This window comes from Lingula anatina, chromosome 8, assembly GCF_051362555.1.
Source record: "Lingula anatina isolate TDL-2025a chromosome 8, LinAna3.0, whole genome shotgun sequence".
Taxonomy (NCBI): Eukaryota; Metazoa; Brachiopoda; class Lingulata; order Lingulida; family Lingulidae; genus Lingula; species Lingula anatina.
The window spans coordinates 16,316,056-16,336,994 of NC_141774.1; the positions used below are offsets into that span (position 1 = coordinate 16,316,056).

Genomic DNA, 20,939 nt, shown 5'->3' on the forward strand with positions numbered 1-20,939 from the left:
TCCTCTAACCCTAGTAAAAAATGAGGATTGAAAAAACTGAAACAAAATAGTTTTTTAATGAAGCCCTTTGTTTAATTAGCATGCATAGTGATCGTTGGATTGAATTACAGGGAGTAATAGAGAGAAGGGGCAGTGCAATGTTATTATGTGTGAATTTCAGGAAAATTAAAATGTTTATTTTTAATCAAATTTACAGTAGCAGAGTTTTGGGACTGAAGTTCAGGAGAAATGTTTCGAGATGAGTTTATACATATATGGTAGTTCCTCTGTAAATTTGAGCAACATTAAATTGGAATTCCACACTCACCCTTTCCGAAAAAAGAAAAATAATTTGTGAGTAATAGTGAAAGTAGATTTGGAAATTTTAAGATAGATCTGGAAATTTTAAGAATTGAGTTGGACTCATGCCATTAAGTAAACTGTACATTGTCAGAAAACGATAAATCTCGAAAAAGTAACAGTAACATTGGCAAAAGTGCTCATTTGAAAATTTAAAGTTATACCATACCAGCAGTGACTTACACACTGCCAGTGACTGTATAAACAGCCTGTAGCAGGCAGGGTTCAGGTTTTTAGTGAGGACCCAGACACTGCTTGCTAGGAAAAGCTTTCAGACTGTCGCAATAAATTTACAGGAACAAGCAGAAGCTCTCGTAAACTACTCTCCTCTTGCACTACAGCGCCCTCTTTATTAATGTCCCTTTTTTGTGATTTCCCACTTTTTTCAACCTCAATCAAAGAAATTGTGAAGAATTGAGACTGATTATAACAAACTGCTAAATACACAACAAGGTTCTTCCTGTTTACCAAAATTTCTTCCCCTCGCACAAAGGGGACACAAATAAAGAATTGATCTTTGCCCAATTTATTTTCAATTTTTTCTGGATATAAGAAGGAAATATTTGATAAGATTTAAGACTTACCACAAGGAAATTATTATAGGAGTTTTTTTCCACTATTCATAGAATGAACCCACTATGTACCAAAGTTCCATCAGTTTTACATTAAAGACAACACTAGTTGCAGTGTAGTACCTTGAACAAATATAAGATTTTCTTCCCTGACAGAGCCAGGATATTGGCTTCAGTAAATGAACGTCGTCAGAGTCAGGGGATTCAGGGCAGTTTCACTAATTTAAAAGATATTTTAGTTTGGACATCAGGGAGAATTTTTTAGTCACATCCTCTGAACCCCCTCCCCCTTATCCATGTAACCCCACCCCCCTCCAACCCTGCATAACTGCCAAATGATTGATGGAGAAAATACTGAAAATAGAAGACACCAGTGAGTCTATACTTTAAACTGTGAGTTAAAGAGGTGAATGCATGACAAGACTGCATGTCGGGGGACATATTGATTTTGTTTTTAGTAGAAGAGGAACTACTAGACTCAGTTGATGTCTTTCACCCTGTTATCATTATGGTCTTTCATTCCCTCTCTCTCTATATCTCTCTTTTTTATTTCTTTCTCTCTCACTCTCTCTCTATCTCTCTCTTGGCCTAAGCAAAATATTTTTATTACCAGGGTTACCCATGAAGGGCCCCTGAAAAGGGCAAAGGTGCCGATGGGGATTGGGGAAGGTGTGGGGGGGGGGGGGGGGGGGGCTAATTCTAGGCATATGAGCCATCTGTTCCAAGATCCAGGGCACACAGCTGATGTTTACTAAACTTGCATGTCAGTAGCCGAGGAAAATAATGTTAGGGGTTGAATCTTCTCCGACCAGGCCATCTGTTCTTTAATGTGACATTGGCGTGTATATAAACATTTATTTTTTAACCAAAAAAAAAGTTGATGCAATGGACTTTGAACTTGATGTCGTATACACTTTGATATGTTTTTAGCTTCTTGGCCTTATAGTTGTAGTGTCAGTACCTCAATGACCATGATGCCGTACTAAATTTTTACCTTTTAAGCCCAGTTACAGTTGTTATGTTTTTTATGCAAGTGATCATCAGCATCTTATTCAACATAAACATATAATTGGTTGTTTTAGAAGCCAGGCAGCTGAAAATGTTTTATCGAACACATTAGATTATTCAATCTAAGACTAATAAATGAACGTTAACAAAAAAGGCCAAATTAGACTAAAATAAGCATTTAGCTAGTCATATCAATTCACACAATATATATTCGGAGCCGAGACATAATAACTTCTAGATCTGGATCAATTAAGAATATTATATGAATGCCCCAGAGTCCCGTTTAAAGCTCGCTCTTAAAAAATATTGTGAACGTCCCCACATTTCTTCTTAATGGCAGGGATCAGTGGCAAACCAGAGCTGAGCTGAAAATTGAATGAGGAATTGAATTACTGCAATAAAACACTTGTGTTTGCTGGCCCTGGGAGAGAGACAGGTCCTCCATGATCCCGAACCTTAAAATAACAGCTTGAAATGTTACTTTTTTGTGATATTTTAATTTATAAAAAGAGCAGGGATAAAAGTTTTTTTTTCTTTGTTTAGGTTGTATGGATCACGATAATGGCTTTAAATGTGCAAGATCAAAATGTTATGTTTTAGACTTGTTTAAATTTAAAACAAAAGCATGGAGAGAAGTATTTTGTTTTGGTTACTGTATATGGATTATGGTAATGGGTCTAAATGCACGAGATTGAAATGTTACATTTTTGGACATATTTTAATTTAAAGATAGAGCACAGATTGAGGCATTTTGTTTTGCATGTTACAGAAATTGAAATTGCTCTAATGGGGTCAAATATTGCAGTTTTGCTGGGATTTTCTCTTAAATAAAGGAAGCTGTATTAATAATTTGTCTGTATGTTTTTCAACGAATTTTACAGTTTTGCCCAAGCTTTCTTCAGAAGGGGAGTGATACTTAAAACTGGGGTATATATATCTTTGTATGAAGGGAAAATATTGCAATTTTGCTGGAACTTTCTCTTAAAAGGAAGCAACAACAAGAGAAAATGAGTTTATGTAAGGCTTACGTAGCTACACTATTTAAGGGGCCTTGTTTGTACAAGGTGAGACCATGTCTGACTCCCGAGTTCTCTAACAATGGCTTTCACATTCCACGATGTGGAATACTTCTTGTTGGTGCTGAATGCAATCCTTTAACCCTCCGTCTTGTAAATATGGCAATTTGAATGTTTGTAAACTAGGGGTGCTAAGTTCTGTTTATTCTGTCGTGTTTTTCCTCTTTCAGTCAAATATTTGGGGTTCCATGGGGCAAGTGTAACCATTTGTACTGTGCATGTTTGGGTTCACGTGTGCATGTCTGGTAAGTATTTCAATAGTATTACCTTTGATTTGGGTTCTGCTTGTTGGTTTTGATGTGTGCCTAGCGGAGGATTTTCTCTTCTTCTTATTTCTGTGGTGGCCTAGGAAGAAATAGGTAGGATTTTCAGGATATTCTTTATTTTGATGATTATAGTGTTTTAAAAGTGTATAAAAATTAGCTCTCAATGCCTATCTCCATTATCTTTTCTTAAGAGAGTGGGGGGGGGGACAGCAATTTATCAGATGATACAGTTAACATCAACATTCCCCCCCCCAAAAAAAAACAAAAAACAAAAAGAAGAAGAAGAGAAAAAGAAAACGGTTAGTTAGTTAGCTAGATTTAATTTTACTGAAATGTATAACTGCAATTTTTCCCTTTTGTTGAAGAATTTTGATTGCCTGAAGCTGGGACAATAATAACCAATAGTAGAACTCAAACCCAAAAAGCCAAACAGAAACATAAAGAAAAAGAAATTCCACAAATTTTCTGCTATGTTATTATCTGCGGAATGATTTGTGTGGCACAGTAACCCAATACCAGGACCATTCAGACCAACAAAGTCGTTAACTGCATCGTCAGATAAAAACCCAAACCTCTTCTCGTTCTTACTCATTACAGATAGCATCCCAACTCCAGTTTTGCTGATAATAGTGTCATTAGTACTCGAATGTAAAAACTGAGGTAATTAAGACAGATAAAATTCCACTTGTTGATATAAATACAGACATATCAATGTCTTACATCTTGATTTAAAAAATGGCTATTTACCAATAACAATGTGGATTGTAATCACGTGTGGTATATCAAGGTGGGCATCCTATCTGGGGATGACTATGTTTTCAATTCTTTTGTTAGGAATCGGAAGACTGTGAATTAGTTTATGGTTTTAGTGTTCCGGATATTGTGTGCTGTAGTGTATGTGTGTGTGTGTGTGTGTGTGAGAGAGAGAGAGAGAGAGAGAGAGAGAGAGAGAGAAATGGTTTTGTGAGAAGGACTTAGGGATGAAAAAACCTAGACTTGCTAGTGTTTATACATTAAAAGTACACTCTATGGGTTTAATAATCTCCCAATTGCTTATTTTTGCGATCCACAGTTTATTATAAAACTTCACATGTATCTTAATGAAGATTTAACCCCTAAAATAATTTTTCCATTGGAACTCAAAGGGAAATGGTCGCTGGTTATGGACTGGCCAGTCATTTTAAACTAAATTAACCTTTATAATAATTAATAAAAGGTCAAATCAAAATGCAGAGGGGGATACATAAATGATTCGTGATTAGAAAAAATTGCTCATTTCCCTGGAAAAATCCATTTTGGAAGGTAAATCTCATAAAAACCATTTCTTCTCCAGTATTCTTAGCACAGTGAAACTTAACCAGATGGCAGTAGCATCCCACGCAAGATAGGAACACCACCCCGCTGCTTCTTTCTGAGTGATGAGGCCAATATACAGACCTGTGGGAATTTATTTTCAATTAGCACAACATTCTAGATTTGCCTTATCTCCGTACCCACATGTTCTGATCTGACGGCATTTCATTTGCTAGAGCTCAGAATAAAGTACAGCTTTTTGTTTCTATTTGTGTGTGTCTCTGTGTCCCGCTGTTGCTTTCTTGGGTAGAACTTAGATGTTAAACTAGGAAAAGCATTTCCTTTAGTTAGTAAAAGGGGATTCTATGAAATTGTATTATTGCATGTGCAGGCAATGGAGCCTTGAATAATTCGGTGATTTTTCTGATGAGGATTGAAAGTCCACCCAAAGAGTCTGATTTGAATTGTCCAATAAATAGGAGATCAGAAATTGAAGATAAAATGCAAGATGCAAAAAAATTAATCAACTTAGATAGGAAATGTAAACATGATTTTAAATATACGTCTGTTTTAGTCCAGAAATAGGTATAAGAATCAATGTGTATGTCATATATATTATCAATGAAATGTCTAATAATACCATGCAGATTATATGAGGACCAACAATTAACACACCAAAATGAAGATGTCATTTGAGTTATTGCTGAAAACGTGGCCTAGAATGTAATAAGTTATCAGAAATCTATGATAAGCTTTCTTTTGGTCAAACTGCTGGATGGTTTAAGTCAAGATAGAAATTCTTACTCAAATAATGAAATAAATAGTATTTAAAAAAAAAAAATATGGGATGCTTATTCTACTTCTTAGCCAAATTCAAATGTGTATTATAGCATTTGGCTTTAATTTGCTTGACTGGTATTAGCCTAGAATACATTCCATTTTATTGTGTGTGTCTAACTGTTATAACAACAATTGGTTCCAAATGACATGAAGCTAAAATTAACCAAATTTAACCGAAAGATTAAGTGCGTCAAGTGGTTTAATGTAAAAGTTGTGTAAAATCGCTGCCCTTTAGTTTGAAAACAACTCCTGTTAAGGAAAGATCTTAGAAAATTAAAGGAATGAATTAAGGATGTCTATACTAAGAAGATGAAAAAGTCATGTTTAATTATAAGTGCTGATGGCATGTTGCTCATGAGAAGTCCTAAGAAAGGAAATGAAGAAGAAAGTTAATGTGGAAGCCATGTTTGAAAGCCTTTGATTAAAAAAAAACTACCTTAGAGCAGAAAAAAGAAGGAAATTAAAGATCATATTTGTGTACGAACTGTTCTTGCCTGTGAGTGCAAGGTTAATTGTAAACTCAGTGGCAGTTGAAAGACAGTGAAGTACAAACTAGGAAATTGGAAGTATAGGAAACCTTGCAAATTTTAAGAATAATGTTTGAATTTTGGTGTAAAAATCCCTTGGCAGTAAATATATTGTTACCACACATGCTAGAAATTGAAAGTTAGGACAATTTGCCTCATCTTTTTAAAGAATAATCTTTGAACTGTTGTAAAACTTTCTCTGCATTAAAAATATTTGTATCAGACAGATGTACTCCCATTTTTCTATTTGCGTTAATCTTATTTTGATAGCCCATTAGAAAAAAAAATAAATAAAGCAAAATGCCCCGAGTTTCCTGGGTCACTGTCAAATTATCTCTGTTGTGAGATCACTGTTAAAAGTAGTGGCATGTAGATTATAGAGGAGTGCTTCTAATGACATGTGATACTCAGGGCAAGGGAAAAAAATTGCCCAGAAAATGAAATGAGTAATCAGTTTGTGCAGTGTATCTCTTTTCAAGGAAATCACTCACTGAAACTGATCACCGTCTGCTGGGAAATTTAGGAACTTTCCAGGGAATCGATGAACATGTATTCTCAGGTCATTTGGTATATTGTGCTTTGAATGTGAATAAGTTCAAATTAGGTAATATATAATAGTGATGGAACTCAATATGATACCCCAGGAGGTCTGAAAAACAGTGGATCGTTTTGGTTGAATGTTTGGTAAAACATGGTGTATCAAAAGTGTACAAATAATATTTTAGCTTGAGTGTAGTTCACACAAGGACAGGGTTGGAATGGAAGTAGGTCCAACTTGTGTAGTTTTGTTGGTCTGATTTATGATGCATTTTGGTTAGTTTTGCACGAGGTAGTTTAAGTGTTGCTCTGTAATCTGATCACTAGAAGTCTGAAAATATACGATGGGTCTGATTTCTCTCTCTCTCTCTCTCTCTCTCTGTCTGAGCTGAATTAGAATTGCCATAGACAGTATTCGGGTTAAAAATAAGGAAATGTAGCTTTAATAACAAATATCAGTGTCGCATAAAATGCTGGAAATTTAATGCCAAGATTTTTCCTTTTCCATGTTTTTCAATTCATAAAATCAGCATTAGACGTTATATTCTGATGTTTACTTCATTGTAAAGTTAAAGAGACAAAATGGGTGAGGATATTATATTTCTTTGATCTGATGAGATTGTACGATATAAAGTTACTGTTATGTCCTGGTGTATAAAAACATGTCCAAAAATGATTCCGTAGATGATAGGTTTTATTTCTTGTCCTTAGATCCACAAATGGAAATGCGAGCTCGGTGCAATTGGATTATCTAAACAATAAGAGAATGTTGGAGAGTCAAAAATTTGACCCGTGAGAGATTTTAAGATTGAAGTTCTTTTATAAGAAGTGTCAGTCACTGTAAAGATATCCTTAAAATTGTGACAGCGTGATTTTGTTTTGTGAGCTCTGAGTTGTTAAAGAGCTTAGTTTTGCTGCGTATGTATTACTGATGTTTGATTAGATTTTTGTTATCATTTCAGATGTCACGTTGGTGAAGTAAGTAGCTGGATCACCTTAACCATTACTAACCATTACATCTGCAGGTCAAGGTCATTTGACTAAGGTCACCAAGTCAAGGTCGTCATCAAGGAGTCATATTCACCCTGTTGCCATGCATTTTTCAATATTTCACTTCGCCACAGCTCTGACACTGATACTTGTAATTTTCGCCACCAGTTCTGATGCGCGTGGCAAGCGAGCACGTGCCCGTGATATGTACAGGAATCAAAACGATGAGCTTGTCACAGAAGACAGGTTCAATTCAAGAAGAAACCACAGAAAAAAGTCAGACAAGCCAAATATTGTGATTATCATGACAGACGACCAGGACAAGGAACTCGGTTCCATGGACTTCATGCCAAAGACCATGAAAATCATGGGCAAAGGTGGCGCCACATTCAACAATGCCTTTGTGACTACACCAATGTGTTGTCCGTCGCGGAGTTCATTTCTTACGGGAATGTATCCCCATAACCATAACGTGTACACAAACAACGACAACTGCTCTTCGATTCAGTGGCAGCAGACGCACGAGACACGGAATTTTGCAACGTACCTAAGTAATGCGGGATATAGGACAGGTGAGTTAAATTTCAGTTTAAGAATTGTTTTAAAATATTTCTAAATAGCATTTGTGGTGCTTTTACTTTATTGAATATAACTATTGGGTAGCCTGCTTTTCAATTTTGTTACTACCACTTAATAGGAATGGGCAAATTTTATGAATTTATGACTTAAAATACAGCATCAGCTCAATTAACAAATTTCCCCATTGAAAAGATGAGTCGATCATATCAGTATAACATCATTTGGTTTTGTATATTTGGTACAGGGTTGTCTTTTGTCTGAAATTTTTTTTCTCCTTCAAATTCATCTTTCTGTTTTTATTAAATGATATTGACTCCTTTTCAAATTGGTAATAATTAAGAAACTGAAAATTCAAAAACAGGATGCAGTCCTAGATTTGAAAAAATAAAAGCAAACTTGAACTTGAATAACTCCATCAGAAAAATAAATGCCTTTTCTTGTCAGGTGATTCGAATCTTTTGTAATAATTTTCCTAGCTGTCAGGGTGACAAATGGTGGCTTGGGAATATCTATTATTTCCTTGTCGTTGCATGGATTGATGGCCAGTTTAACAAATGCCAACATACACATTTTACATGCCTGCGATTTTATGAACAGTTAAACTTGGGTTGGTGTCCGTCTCCTATTTTTGACCTAGAATAGGAATCATTGGTGTCTCTTACCGCCTTCTGAATGTTTTGACTTTATCTGACTGACTGAAGTTGATTACTTTTGACAATACAATTCTTACTCTATTTTCCCTATTTGCTATGCAGCTTAAGCAAATATAGCAGGTGGTTTTTCGGCTGCCCTTTTCAGGACTTATCTGTATCCATTGCACCTTCTGCCGAAGACCTGTTCTCTTCAGTTTTAACTTAAAACCATTGAATGTCCAAATGTGGTTATAGAATGATCAGTTTCTACCAATTTTAACTTAAACTGATTTCAGTCCAAGTATGGTGAAAAGACAACCAACAAACACCATGTTGTTACAAGATGAGATTGTGCAGTTACAATTTCTCACCAGAAAAAGCCAGTCTTATCTTTTGGTTTCCCATTTTATAAAGCTTATGCTTATGGATAGATTTCTGTTGATTGTGAAATTGTAATCACTCTCTCATCTAAGATATAATGTTACTGGAAACGTGACTAAGGACAAACATAAATAGGCATCTAGGAGGTAATCTTAAAAGGGCAAGATAAAGAGGCTGAACTTTAAAAAAAAATGTCCACATCGGCTCAAGGGCTTTGGCTGTCTAGAGGTCATATCTAGCACTGAACAACTAAATTTAAAGTGATGAGAACAAGCAATTAATGCTATATTTAAGTCATCATCTTGGAGATTGTCTTTGTAAGGAGTAATGGTCAAAATGTCTTTCTCTGTCTGGAAGTCTTATTTAAAACCGAAAATGATTTAAGTTAGAGCTGATAAAAACTGGGATTAAATGAAGTGTGCAAGTCACACAAAAGTGCAATTAACACAGTAGGAAGATGAAGCGATGTAAATTATCGCTAAAATCCCAGAGGTGTCTTAAAACACCTAGTTCATCGTTCATGTTCTTCTCCAGGGCAGAATTGATTGTGCCTGTTGGTTTGCACTTATTTTGGAAACACATGCCCTAAAAATGAAATTGAAAAAAATTAATAAGTACTAGTAAATAGACAAATAAAAACATTAATGAATTAATAAATGAAGCATTTTACCAGATGACCTTTTAAAAATGGGTACCAGTGGCCCATCAGTAAAAATTTCCTTTTGAAATGAAGTACAGACATAATCTTAATATATTGTTGAAAATTGATACCTAATTGAAAGTATAACATATAAAATCTGTAGGAGATATACTGAATATATAATTTGCTTAAAAATAATAGTGTCAGTTGGAAAATATTTTATCTCCTTGCATTCGAAAAGTATAGGGATTTTACATTGAGATATGTACATAGAAGGTCTATATATATGAAATGTTAATATTTGTTTGCAGATAATGATTTCAATTAATAGAAACTGGCAGTGGCTTTAATCTGATTACTCATTATTGTGTCAATGAAGTGATTATCATTATAGAGGTAGAATTATGGAAGGAATGCATCATGTCTACAAATTAATTATGAAGACTTAATAAGTCATTAAGATTGAGTCACTTTCGATAATGATTATATGGACAATAATCGGAATTACTCCATGTTAGGTATTCCATTATCATAGGAATTTAAACATTGATCAAATAATCTACCAGCCAAGAACATCAGTAAAATTCTCCCACCAGATGGCAGGTCTTCCAAGACACTCTAATCCAAGACTGGTGGTGTATTTACTGGGACATGTTCTCATGGCCCTTCATGCTCTGTAAAAAAATTTAATTTCGGGGATTATCTTGTTTGTCATATTTTAAATATCCATTACCTCTGATTCTTTATTTATTATTTTTTCATCATTTTCTCATCAAGATATAAAGCCACTCGAGGGTGAACTTTTGTGGATTATAATGTCAGTGTCAATTTTATTCAACCTAAAAAAATGAAAAGAAAGAAAGGAAGGAAGACGGCCTCCCATTTAGATTTTAATGAAATCTGAAGTGCTCAATTTGTTGGACCTTTTCTCTGGCAGTTTTTATACTCTATTTTCTCAAGAGCCAATAATGCTGAGCCAAAGTCCAATTTAAGCCTCAATTTAAGCTGTTGTATTCAGTCTTTTATGTGAGGATTTTTTTCATGGGTCCTGTAGAGTATTAAGGCAGCTTTTATGACACATAATAAGAACCATAAGATTTAATGTCTTTTCTTTTATGAATAGTGTTGATAGTAAAACAGTATTTCAAGTTTTTTTTTTTGGTCAGGACTGACGTAAGCTAGAAATGGCTATTCTTTAGTCAATATTGCCACAACGAAAAATCACCAAGGGACCAATGTACTATGAAGATTTTTTGCCCTTTTCAATTAAAAAAAAATGACAAAAGGGGCTTACACTAAAATTTGGATCTTTTAAGAAATTAAAAATTAAAATTTGAAGAGTTATACTAAAATGTTAAGTTTCAAAATAAAACTTTCAGTTTTCTAAATTTTTTTGCAAAACCAATCCCCTGTGTAATGAGACACGTTTGATTTAAACAAACTATTTTGAATGCACCTTCAAAAAAAAAAGCATAACAAAAACTGAACTGAAGTGCCTTCCTCGAACCACCTGCTCTACGAGATACAAGTGCGTGTTACGCATGACAACGAAAGGATCAGGGGACAAAGGGCTGTCAATCATCACTTACCGGGGCCTGAGGGGAACAGGGGAGAAGAACGGGGGGGGGGGGGGGGGGGAGGGGGGGCGCGGGTAATGATATTAATCAATTTCCTTTGGTTTATTTATGTTTCTCAGGAAGCATGCACTTCAAATCTTTTTTCAAACTGGTTGTAAGCAAGTCCTTTTAATGGAGACAGAAGTTGGCCTTGAAATTTAGGGAAAGTTGATGTCATTTTTGATTTTTACTTAATTCAAGGTTGAAAAAAATTGTCACTGATATTATTGAACCAATTTGGCATTTTAGAACATCTTTTAGAGCTACTACCAAAAATGTTTTTTTTATTTCATTTATTTTTCACTATTTGTACCACCAGCGTTAGCGCTGGCGGTACACATGGTTTCGGTCTCGTCCGGATCGTTCCGCCGGCTCCGCCGGACGGCTACCGTTACCGCTTCTCCTCCTAGACGGTAAGGGCCCCCGTACCCATCTCATGGATTTAGGTCACCTATAATCTCAACTCGTTCCACGTAAAATTTGGGCTTTGTCGGTATTGGGGTCTGGGTGTGGCACTCATTGCAATGTACCCTTGTCTAAAAATGGCAAAATTAAATGCTAATTATCTACCCTACGGAAGGAGTTATGGGAAAAATTTCTATAGACGGCTTTCCAAAAGTCATATGTGTAGATTTCAAATATACCCTTGGATTTGACCTTTGACCTTTACTTCAAGGTCAAATGGGCCAAAATTTTCAAAAAAATGAAATTTTTTACGAAAAAATTTTTTTTTGCCCTGTTATTCAGACACCACACAGACTTAACCAATAATATTATTGGAAGGTGTTACCCTTCAGGTCATCTTTCATCTCCATGAATTTGGGGTCAATCGGTGCATTTTCACGGGAGTAGCGGCCATAAGATACCGAAACTGAAAACTGTCTCTAATTCGGGAACCGTTAATGCTAGAGACCCATTCTTTTTTGCATTTTGTAGAGCATGTAAAGCCCAACACTGGAGGTGGTCTCGTTTTTTTTGTATTCCATACGGTTTTCGAGTTACGCTGTATCAAAAAGTACATATTGGTGGTAAAAGCAAAATGTGCAGTACGGTAATGGATAATAAATTTTGAACTCTGGAAAAATAAAACATAAGGCTTGGCAAAGCAGACAACTTGTGTTCAAAAATGACATTATTTCATCAAATTTGAACTTCTGAAACTTCAGAGCACCTCCTATTTCAAGAATTTTGACCAAAATGACATTTTCTTTATTTTAATTAATTTTTTCTGTACGAAATTTAAGGCATATTATGGTAACTCCAAAATTATAACATTTAGTCCCTTATATCTCCAAAACTGGCAGAGATAGGTCCATAGTTACTATTGAAGTTGAATAGGAAGTCATATACTGGCAATCTTACTATGACCTTGAAAGTGACCTTTGACCTACTTTTCACCATGAACTGAACTTTGCAAATTTTTCTTCCCTTTTATCTCCAAAACTGGCAGAGATAGGTCCATAGTTACTATTGGACTTGAATAGGAAGTCATATACTGGCAATCTAAATGTGACCTTAAAATTGACCTTTGACCTACTTTTCACCATAAACTGAACTTTGCAAAATTTGCTTCCCTTTTATCTCCAAAACTGGCAGAGATAGGTCCATAGTTACTATTGAACTTGAATAGGAAGTCATATACTGGCAATCTAAATGTGACCTTAAAATTGACCTTTGACCTACTTTACACCATGAACTGAATTTTGCAAATTTTGCTTTCCTATTATCTCCAAAACTGGCTGAGATAGGTCCGTAGTTACTATTGAACTTGAATAGGAAGTCATATACTGGCAATCTAAATGTGACCTTAAAATTGACCTTTGACCTACTTTACACCATGAACTGAATTTTGCAAATTTTGCTTTCCTTTTATCTCCAAAACTGGCTGAGATAGGTCCGTAGTTACTATTGAACTTGAATAGGAAGTCATATACTGGCAATCTTACTATGACCTTGAAAGTGACCTTTGACCTACTTTTCACCATGAACTGAACTTTGCAAATTTTTCTTCCCTTTTATCTCCAAAACTGGCAGAGATAGGTCCATAGTTACTATTGGACTTGAATAGGAAGTCATATACTGGCAATCTAAATGTGACCTTAAAATTGACCTTTGACCTACTTTTCACCATGAACTGAATTTTGCAAATTTTGCTTCCCTTTTATCTCCAAAACTGGCTGAGATAGGTCCATAGTTACTATTGAACTTGAATAGGAAGTCATATACTGGCAATCTAAATGTGACCTTGAAATTGACCTTTGACCTACTTTTCACCATGAACTGAACTTTGCAAATTTTGCTTTCCTTTTATCTCCAAAACTGGCTGAGATAGGTCCATAGTTACTTTGAACTTGAAAAGGAAGTCATATACTGGCAATCTAAATGTGACCTTAAAATTGACCTTTGACCTACTTTACACCATAAACTGAATTTTGCAAATTTTGCTTTCCTTTTATCTCCAAAACTGGCTGAGATAGGTCCGTAGTTACCATTGAACTTGAATAGGAAGTCGTATACTGGCATTATAAATGTGACATTAAAATTGACCTTTGTCCTACTTTTCCCCATAAACTGAATTTTGCAAATTTTGCTTCCCTTTTATCTCCAAAACTGGCTGAGATAGGTCCGTAGTTACTATTGAACTTGAATAGGAAGTCATATACTGGCAATCTTACTATGACCTTGAAAGTGACCTTTGACCTACTTTTCACCATGAACTGAACTTTGCAAATTTTTCTTCCCTTTTATCTCCAAAACTGGCAGAGATAGGTCCATAGTTACTATTGGACTTGAATAGGAAGTCATATACTGGCAATCTAAATGTGACCTTAAAATTGACCTTTGACCTACTTTTCACCATAAACTGAACTTTGCAAAATTTGCTTCCCTTTTATCTCCAAAACTGGCAGAGATAGGTCCATAGTTACTATTGAACTTGAATAGGAAGTCATATACTGGCAATCTAAATGTGACCTTAAAATTGACCTTTGACCTACTTTACACCATGAACTGAATTTTGCAAATTTTGCTTTCCTATTATCTCCAAAACTGGCTGAGATAGGTCCGTAGTTACTATTGAACTTGAATAGGAAGTCATATACTGGCAATCTAAATGTGACCTTAAAATTGACCTTTGACCTACTTTACACCATGAACTGAATTTTGCAAATTTTGCTTTCCTTTTATCTCCAAAACTGGCTGAGATAGGTCCGTAGTTACTATTGAACTTGAATAGGAAGTCATATACTGGCAATCTTACTATGACCTTGAAAGTGACCTTTGACCTACTTTTCACCATAAACTGAACTTTGCAAAATTTGCTTCCCTTTTATCTCCAAAACTGGCAGAGATAGGTCCATAGTTACTATTGGACTTGAATAGGAAGTCATATACTGGCAATCTAAATGTGACCTTAAAATTGACCTTTGACCTACTTTTCACCATGAACTGAATTTTGCAAATTTTGCTTCCCTTTTATCTCCAAAACTGGCTGAGATAGGTCCATAGTTACTATTGAACTTGAATAGGAAGTCATATACTGGCAATCTAAATGTGACCTTGAAATTGACCTTTGACCTACTTTTCACCATGAACTGAACTTTGCAAATTTTGCTTTCCTTTTATCTCCAAAACTGGCTGAGATAGGTCCATAGTTACTTTGAACTTGAAAAGGAAGTCATATACTGGCAATCTAAATGTGACCTTAAAATTGACCTTTGACCTACTTTACACCATAAACTGAATTTTGCAAATTTTGCTTTCCTTTTATCTCCAAAACTGGCTGAGATAGGTCCGTAGTTACTATTGAACTTGAATAGGAAGTCGTATACTGGCATTATAAATGTGACATTAAAATTGACCTTTGTCCTACTTTTCCCCATAAACTGAATTTTGCAAATTTTGCTTCCCTTTTATCTCCAAAACTGGCTGAGATAGGTCCGTAGTTACTATTGAACTTGAATAGGAAGTCATATACTGGCAATCTTACTATGACCTTGAAAGTGACCTTTGACCTACTTTTCACCATGAACTGAACTTTGCAAATTTTTCTTCCCTTTTATCTCCAAAACTGGCAGAGATAGGTCCATAGTTACTATTGGACTTGAATAGGAAGTCATATACTGGCAATCTAAATGTGACCTTAAAATTGACCTTTGACCTACTTTTCACCATAAACTGAACTTTGCAAAATTTGCTTCCCTTTTATCTCCAAAACTGGCAGAGATAGGTCCATAGTTACTATTGAACTTGAATAGGAAGTCATATACTGGCAATCTAAATGTGACCTTAAAATTGACCTTTGACCTACTTTACACCATGAACTGAATTTTGCAAATTTTGCTTTCCTATTATCTCCAAAACTGGCTGAGATAGGTCCGTAGTTACTATTGAACTTGAATAGGAAGTCATATACTGGCAATCTAAATGTGACCTTAAAATTGACCTTTGACCTACTTTACACCATGAACTGAATTTTGCAAATTTTGCTTTCCTTTTATCTCCAAAACTGGCTGAGATAGGTCCGTAGTTACTATTGAACTTGAATAGGAAGTCATATACTGGCAATCTTACTATGACCTTGAAAGTGACCTTTGACCTACTTTTCACCATGAACTGAACTTTGCAAATTTTTCTTCCCTTTTATCTCCAAAACTGGCAGAGATAGGTCCATAGTTACTATTGGACTTGAATAGGAAGTCATATACTGGCAATCTAAATGTGACCTTAAAATTGACCTTTGACCTACTTTTCACCATGAACTGAATTTTGCAAATTTTGCTTCCCTTTTATCTCCAAAACTGGCTGAGATAGGTCCATAGTTACTATTGAACTTGAATAGGAAGTCATATACTGGCAATCTAAATGTGACCTTGAAATTGACCTTTGACCTACTTTTCACCATGAACTGAACTTTGCAAATTTTGCTTTCCTTTTATCTCCAAAACTGGCTGAGATAGGTCCATAGTTACTTTGAACTTGAAAAGGAAGTCATATACTGGCAATCTAAATGTGACCTTAAAATTGACCTTTGACCTACTTTACACCATAAACTGAATTTTGCAAATTTTGCTTTCCTTTTATCTCCAAAACTGGCTGAGATAGGTCCGTAGTTACTATTGAACTTGAATAGGAAGTCATATACTGGCATTATAAATGTGACATTAAAATTGACCTTTGTCCTACTTTTCCCCATAAACTGAACTTTGCAAATTTTGCTTCCCTTTTATCTCCAAAACTGGCAGAGATAGGTCCATAGTTACTATTGAACTTGAATAGGAAGTCATATACTGGCAATCTAAATGTGACCTTGAAATTGACCTTTGACCTACTTTTCACCATGAACTGAATTTTGCAAATTTTGCTTCCCTTTTATCTCCAAAACTGGCTGAGATAGGTCCGTAGTTACTATTGAACTTGAATAGGAAGTCATATACTGGCAATCTAAATGTGACCTTGAAATTGACCTTTGACCTACTTTTCACCATGAACTGAATTTTGCAAATTTTGCTTTCCTTTTATCTCCAAAACTGGCTGAGATAGGTCCATAGTTACTATTGAACTTGAAAAGGAAGTCATATACTGGCAATCTAAATGTGACCTTAAAATTGACCTTTGACCTACTTTACACCATAAACTGAATTTTGCAAATTTTGCTTTCCTTTTATCTCCAAAACTGGCTGAGATAGGTCCGTAGTTACTATTGAACTTGAATAGGAAGTCATATACTGGCATTATAAATGTGACATTAAAATTTACCTTTGTCCTACTTTTCACCATAAACTGAACTTTGCAAATTTTGCTTCCCTTTTATCTCCAAAACTGGCAGAGATAGGTCCATAGTTACTATTGAACTTGAATAGAAAGTCATATACTGGCAATCTAAATGTGACCTTGAAATTGACCTTTGACCTACTTTTTATCATGTACTGAACTCTGCTAATTTCTTTCTCTTTTAACTTCAAACTTGACAGAGATAGGTCCATAGTTACTCTTGAACTTGAATAGGAAGTCATATACTGGCAATTTACTGTGACCTTGAAATTGACCCTTGACCTACCTTACGAAGAACTTAAATTTGATTGTACCATATATATTTTTTGCAATAGTTTAAAAATTCTTGTTGATTGCATTTTTACAGCTTGTCAAGCACAAAACTGGTGGCTGTGTCCCTTATTTTGTGTATGTGGGGGTCTATACGAATGCGCTTGCTCCAGCTGGTGGTACAATATTCGGAGGCGGTATCGCCTCTCTGATCCTCTAGTTACTTTATTGTTTTTTCTTTCTTTATTAATTTTGAGGGGGTGTTGAATTTGTTCAAATTTACTGGATAATTACGGTAGGATAAATATTGAACTTTGCCTGCCATTATCCTCATAAAAGCAGCTTGAATCTTTTGGGATCTTACAAAAAAGTGAACTATTTGTACTGGGAAATTTGTTTATGCCTTGGGGGATAGTATTTCGTGACATAAACATTTTTTTCTGTATTTCAAACTTTTCTTAGGTCTCACATGGTTGTGGAAGTTTTTTTTTTTTTTTTTTTTTTGATTGGGATCAATAAAGTTGGAGCAGTATGTATAAACTTAAGGACTTTTCTTCTTGTAAAATTGATGCTTTAGGATGCAACTCATCTGAATAAATGCAATCTTATTTTATGAGCAATTTTTACATCTGTACCAAATGCTATAATTACTTCAGATCTGAGAAGCCGTCATTCTGCAAATATTTGGTGCCTCTTTTTGAGATTTTTATTTTTAATTTTTTTTTAACAAAATGCTTGAATTGACAAAAATATTTTATTTGAGATCCAACTTCCATCAAACATCAAGCCTTTTTTTTGTAACTGACATAAGAAAATATTAAATTCAAGACTGAGGGGTTAATGGCGTCAGTCTCGACATTACCAGATAAAAAACATAGCGTGTGATTGGCTGGCATTGAACAGCTGGGATGAAATAACAAGTTTAACAGGGGACGTTTGTGTGATTATGAAAACAATTATCTCTGTGCACATCTGTTAACGAAAGCTATTGCCACCTACAGGCATTCTCAGTCCTTTTTTTTTTCTCAAACCGCAAAAAAAAGGAAAAGCAACTTTCTACAGTTTTTACCACAGATGAAAGACTAGCTAGCTTGTCCCTAAACGGATCTTGCCCAACAAAAAAATTTAAACAGAAAATAGAATGTATTGAATGTCTTTAAGGTTACTTAGAGAATGTTAGCCATTATCAAGAGGGATTTAATTTGGAATCTTTGAAGTTCTAATTTAAAGTTTTTGCATCAATTTGTTTAACTTTTTCCTCACTTGGAAAAAAAAAGATCACCAACTTCAGCAAATGTTTTACCTCCTTTTCCACCTTTGTCATTATTTGAGAGGGGAAAAAACCATGTTATTTTTAATGACAGTAACAAGGGAGAAAAGTTTACATCTGAAAGCATATAATGTCTGCCTGTATCCTTTCACATTCTACAGCTCTTCCTAAATACCCGTAGCCTGTTTCACCTAAAAATATTAGGTTGAACATTTAAGCTAAAGGTTTGGTGTACTTTATATCAAGATAAATCCAAAGTAATCCACTTAGATAAAGTGAATATTGGTCTTGAATATTGGCAGTGTATTCCTTGTATAAATGACGCAAATTTCATGTAATTGGACAACTACTGATTTATCTGGAATGTTATGATTTTCCTCCTGAAAAATTCATCAAAATTAGTGGAAAACTGTTCGAGCTGTTTTGTTTGTGCTGTTGCTATGATGTAAGTTAGAAATTGTAAGTGTTGGAACTCAGACAACACAATAATGTGTATGCAAATCATAATTAACAGGCATTATGTAGTCTCGAATAGTTTTAAAAAAGAGGAAATACACTTGATGCACCCAGAACTGTTTGCCATATTGGCCATAAGGAAGGTGGCTACAGGCATGAAAGGCTTGTAATATAAATACATTAGTGTCTTTTTTTTTCTCTTCAGCAACTGCCAAAAAATGTCACAACTTTTTTTAAGTAAGCCATAAACGATACTGTTGCCATCTTGGGGGATATTTATCTTCCTCCTTCTGACCCCCCTCCTCCCAAAATAAATATCAGTCCTAGTTTCCTGCTTTATCAAAATATTTTTTCATGCGATATATTTTTTTATTTCAAGAATTATGACTTCACCATCAAAGAACCAGAAATGTGCATTATAACAGAAATTTTATTTTAAAAAATTTTCTATAGCTCGGATTTTTTCTAGTTAGGTACAAATTGATGTCTTTTTAAAGATACAATTTGATGTCTCTTTGTGTGAGTCAAGATGAACATCCTCGAATCTTTTGTCGACTGTCTGTAATATTCACAATTATGGTAGCGAAACTGATGTATCACTAGGTCTTAACAGCGTAACTATCTCATGAACCCTGTTCACCAGTGGTCCATGAAGTGAAGCTACTTGCTCACTTTTTCCCATGCCCTTAACCCTGTGAACAAAAGTGAAGACCGCCTTTTGTCTGGGTTGCCCTTTTTAATCTTCTTTCATCTCTCCAATATTGTGAATAACGGCTTGGGCAAAAAGTGGGGTTTAAAATTGCTGTCACTGCTGTTTTTTTACATGTGCCTTTTCAGTATGTTATATTTATATATATTCTTGGTCACTTGTAGATCTAGGATTTTGCAATTTTTAGAACTTTTAGATTGTAATAAAGGTGAAAAAAAGCCAGTGGTGAATAAAAGGGGGGTTAGGTGCAACATTATAAATATTCAGGTATATGATCAATTTGTGGTCATTTCCTGAACTCAGTTTTAAAAAAGTCTATTTTTTACAGAAGAGATACAGACAGTATTAAGATAAAACAATACAGAGCAAGGTGAGGTCACAAAGTGTTAAATCATGGCTGAAATGTAACCGTTTTTCTTCTCTTTTCCCCAGGTTACTTTGGCAAGTATCTCAATGAATACAATGGTACATACATCCCACCAGGTTGGAGGGAATGGGTCGGTCTTATCAGGAACTCCAGGTATGTGATTGTCTTCAGTTGTATTTCATTTTATTTTAGCTGATATGCTCACTCTATTTATTTGCATAGAGTTGAAATATTTTAATGGAATCCTACATCTGGGCATTATTTTTGAATAACATTCTTCATTTTTTTAGCTGTTTAGGTTAGTTTTTCATTCAGTTATATTTCTGTTTAATTTTTGATTCTAATTTGATAATCTCTGTCTCTCTCTCTCTCTCTCTCTCTCTTGAAATGAATTAACATTACCTCATATTTCACTCCCATTTCACCACCTAACACTCCCTCCCATATTTATCTTCAACAAACACATTTATGAAGAACTTGTTTCCATCTTAATAAATATTTGCTGTTGCCGTGGTATCAAGATTTATGTAATCAGCCTCATTGCAGCCTATGTTTAAAAAGTTCTTTTGGTTTGTTGCGGGTATCTCAAAGAACAGTTGTGAATTGTGTTCAGTTGATTTATGTTCCCTTTTTTAAATAATCATGAAGTACTTGATTTTTAGTCTGATTTATGACTTATTTTATTACATGCTGTTGCACACTGTCTAGTCATTTAATGGGAGTTTTGTTGGGTTTAGTCGCATAACTTTATTCATTGATGTACTTTTTATGATAGAAAATTAATGTGTCAGATTGTATT

General features: G+C 34.9%; 1 protein-coding gene across 5 annotated transcripts in view; it reads left to right on the plus strand.

Annotated features, from left to right (window-relative positions):
* Positions 1–20,939, plus strand: part of LOC106152664 (extracellular sulfatase Sulf-1) — a 47,623-nt gene that overhangs the window by 18,309 nt on the left and 8,375 nt on the right. For 3 of the 5 annotated variants that reach the window (XM_013526342.2, XM_087018993.1, XM_013526340.2), the window contains exons 2-3: positions 7,421–8,020; positions 20,206–20,293. In XM_013526342.2, the coding sequence (XP_013381796.2) occupies positions 7,552–8,020; positions 20,206–20,293 (557 nt within the window). In that variant the 5' untranslated portion in view covers positions 7,421–7,551. Of the gene's footprint in view, positions 1–3,165; positions 3,241–7,420; positions 8,021–20,205; positions 20,294–20,939 lie in introns of all 5 variants that reach the window. The other 2 variants (XM_013526343.2, XM_013526341.2) reach the window with 1 other exon arrangement.